Source organism: Microtus ochrogaster, unplaced genomic scaffold, assembly GCF_000317375.1.
Source record: "Microtus ochrogaster isolate Prairie Vole_2 unplaced genomic scaffold, MicOch1.0 UNK47, whole genome shotgun sequence".
Classification (NCBI taxonomy): Eukaryota; Metazoa; Chordata; class Mammalia; order Rodentia; family Cricetidae; genus Microtus; species Microtus ochrogaster.
The window spans coordinates 140468-143200 of NW_004949145.1; the positions used below are offsets into that span (position 1 = coordinate 140468).

The 2733-nt window shown below is 39.8% G+C and overlaps 1 protein-coding gene across 1 annotated transcript; it reads left to right on the forward strand.

Moving 5' to 3' along the window:
• The first annotated feature begins 395 nt into the window (after positions 1–395).
• LOC101986339 (vomeronasal type-1 receptor 4-like) lies at positions 396–1337 on the forward strand. The gene has a single exon (XM_005369359.1). The coding sequence runs from the start codon at positions 405–407 to the stop codon at positions 1335–1337; it is 933 nt and encodes a 310-aa protein (XP_005369416.1). The 5' UTR covers positions 396–404.
• Positions 1338–2733: the final 1396 nt, after the last annotated feature.

Here is a 2733-nt window from a genome sequence, read left to right on the forward strand (position 1 = left end):
CTGAATGTGTCTTCTTTTACATAAGGACTAGGAAATATCTATACATCAAAATATCTGGAACTGGGTTTGTTTTTATGGGCTGTCACTCATCATTGTTTCTCACAGGCCTGTATAATATTGTCCTGAATGCTGGATTTTCTGTTAAAACTAACAGCTCTCCTTCCATTAGTACGTGCATTCTGAGTTATTGAGCAGTTTCATAGACACATACACACAAAGTGGCTTCTTCTATCACAAGTTCTGGGACAAGATCTTCTTTAAAGGACCCTCTGTTCAAGCTAACCAGAAGCTCCATGGTTTAAAGGTGTCCTTTTTTACCACAGGCTACAAGCATTTGTTGTTATTCATTTTTACCACAGAAATAGCAAGGACGTAATCTAAAGGAAATTGTCCTGAATCACAGAATGGACTTCTGGATTATGGCGATCAGAATTACTTTCTTATCACAAACTACAACTGGAATTTTGGGCAATTTCTTCCTGATGTTCTACTACGTAGTCCTTTACTACAGAGCGTGCACATTAAAGCCCACAGATTTGATTCTCATGAACCTAATGACAGCCAATGCCATCATCATTCTCTCCTCAGGAGTGCCCCATACATTGGCAGCTTTTGGGTTGAAGCAGTTTGTGAGTGATTCTGGATGTTTGTTCCTATTAAACATTCAATCACTTGGCCGTAGTGTGTCCATTGGCACCACCTGTCTCTTGAGTGTCTTCCAGGCTGTGACCATTCAATCCAGGGAATCGTGCTTGAAGTATAATAAAGTCAAATCTATAAATCCTATTGGCTGCTTCATTTCCCTCCTCTGGGTCTTCTACATGTTAATACATTTTACTTTCTTTCTATACTCATCTATCAAACTTAATAGCAAAAATGTGACACAAAAACGAGATTATGGTTACTGCTCTATTGTAGGACCTGAAGATATCAGTGACTCACTCTATACATCACTGGTGGTTTGCCCTGAAGTCTTCCTTTCTGTGCTCATGGCACGGTCCAGTGGATCCATGATTGGCATTCTGTATAGACACAAGCAAAGGGTTCAACAGATCCGCAGCACTCAAAGTTCAAGTAGAATGTCGCCTGAATCCAGAGCAACCCAAAACATCCTGGTCCTGGTATCTACCTTTCTGGGTTTTTATACTCTCTCATCCGTATTACGAGGCTGCATTGCTTTTTTCCATAATCACAATTGGTGGCTAGTGAACATTACTCGCCTCACTTCTCTGTGTTTTCCTTCTTTTGGACCCATTGTTCTTATGAATCATCACTCCATTGTGTATAGGCTTAGTTTCAAATGGATCAGAAATAAAATTAATTTAATCTTATTGTAAATGCATAGGTGAAGATGTTTTCTGTGGGATTCAGTGTTTTGCTTGCCCGTCATCCTCAGAAGGTCAATACAGAAAGTTACATAGGACCCCAAGGTCCAAATCAGGAGCAGAAGGAGAGAGAGCACGAGCAAGGAACTCAGGGCCATGAGGAGTGCACCCACACACTGAGACAATGGGGGATGTTCTATCGGGAACTCACCAAGGCCAGCTGGCCTGGGTCTGAAAAAGCATGAGATAAAACCGTACTCACTGAACAAAGCAAACAATGAGGACTGCTGAGAAGTCAAGAACAATGGCACTGGGTTTTGATCCTACTGCACGTACTGGCTGTGTGGGAGCCTAGGCTGTTTAGATGTTCACCTTGCTAGACCTGGAAGGAGGTGGGAGGTCCTTGGACTCCCCACAGGGCAGGGAACCCTGATTGCTCTTCGGGCTGATGAGAGAGGGGGAGTTGATTGGGGGAGGGGGAGGGATATGGGAGGTGGTGGCGGGGAAGAGACAGAAATCTTTAATAAATAAATAAATAATAAAAAAATTAAAAAAGAAAGTTAAATAGGTAGCAACTTGTTCTTCTAAGATTAACCAAAATGAATATGGGAGTTTTGTCAGCTGGTGAATTAGCAGCCTCAATAAGATTTATTGCTCCTAGATTCTTCCAATTTCCCACGTGACATCTGCTTGAGCTAACCAATCAATTAATAAAAGCAATAAAATTGAACTTCGTGTTGCTTCCATCCTGTCAGGGCCACTTCATTGCTTGGTGATTTCACAGACACCTTGAGTAACCTACCATCTAACTTCAATGAAACTAAAATCATGACTGTCTATAAACTTGTCCTTTTGGAGACTGTGGTCCATCCACAACTACTTTCTCCTGCACCAGTTCCAGAAAACTATTTCAGCCTTAGCTTCTCTGATGAACTGCTTGCAGTAGTTCAACCTCCAAAGAATTTGAAATATAACTTTCCTTGTTTGCTTGTTCTGTCTTCTCTGATTTGAGTATATTGGTGACACTTCTTAAAATACCTTTCAGAATTCTGCTCTGGACTTATGCAAATATGAGTTCTCTTTAGTTGAATCATTTTTAAAATTACTACATCAAACTTTGCCATAAATTAAGTTGCCACAGTATTCACAGTTTATGTCTGACTTTTCTGTTTTATTCCCTCTGTTTGACTGTTTTATGCCAATATCAAGCTTTCTTTATCTTTGGCTCTTTAGTGTGATTCAATATCGTGTTTTATGATTTTACAGCTTGTTTTTATCCCTTAGGATTGCCTTAGCTATTTGTGGTGTTCTGTGGCTTTATATTAATTCTTATACTTTTTCTCTCTATAAAATATGGCTCCATAACTTAAAAAGGCATTGCATTAGGTCTATAGTTAACATTTTTTTA

Coding starts and splice junctions, on each gene's coding strand:
- LOC101986339 (XM_005369359.1), top strand. CDS start 405: ATGGACTTCTGGATTATGGCGATCAGAATTACTTTCTTATCACAAACT.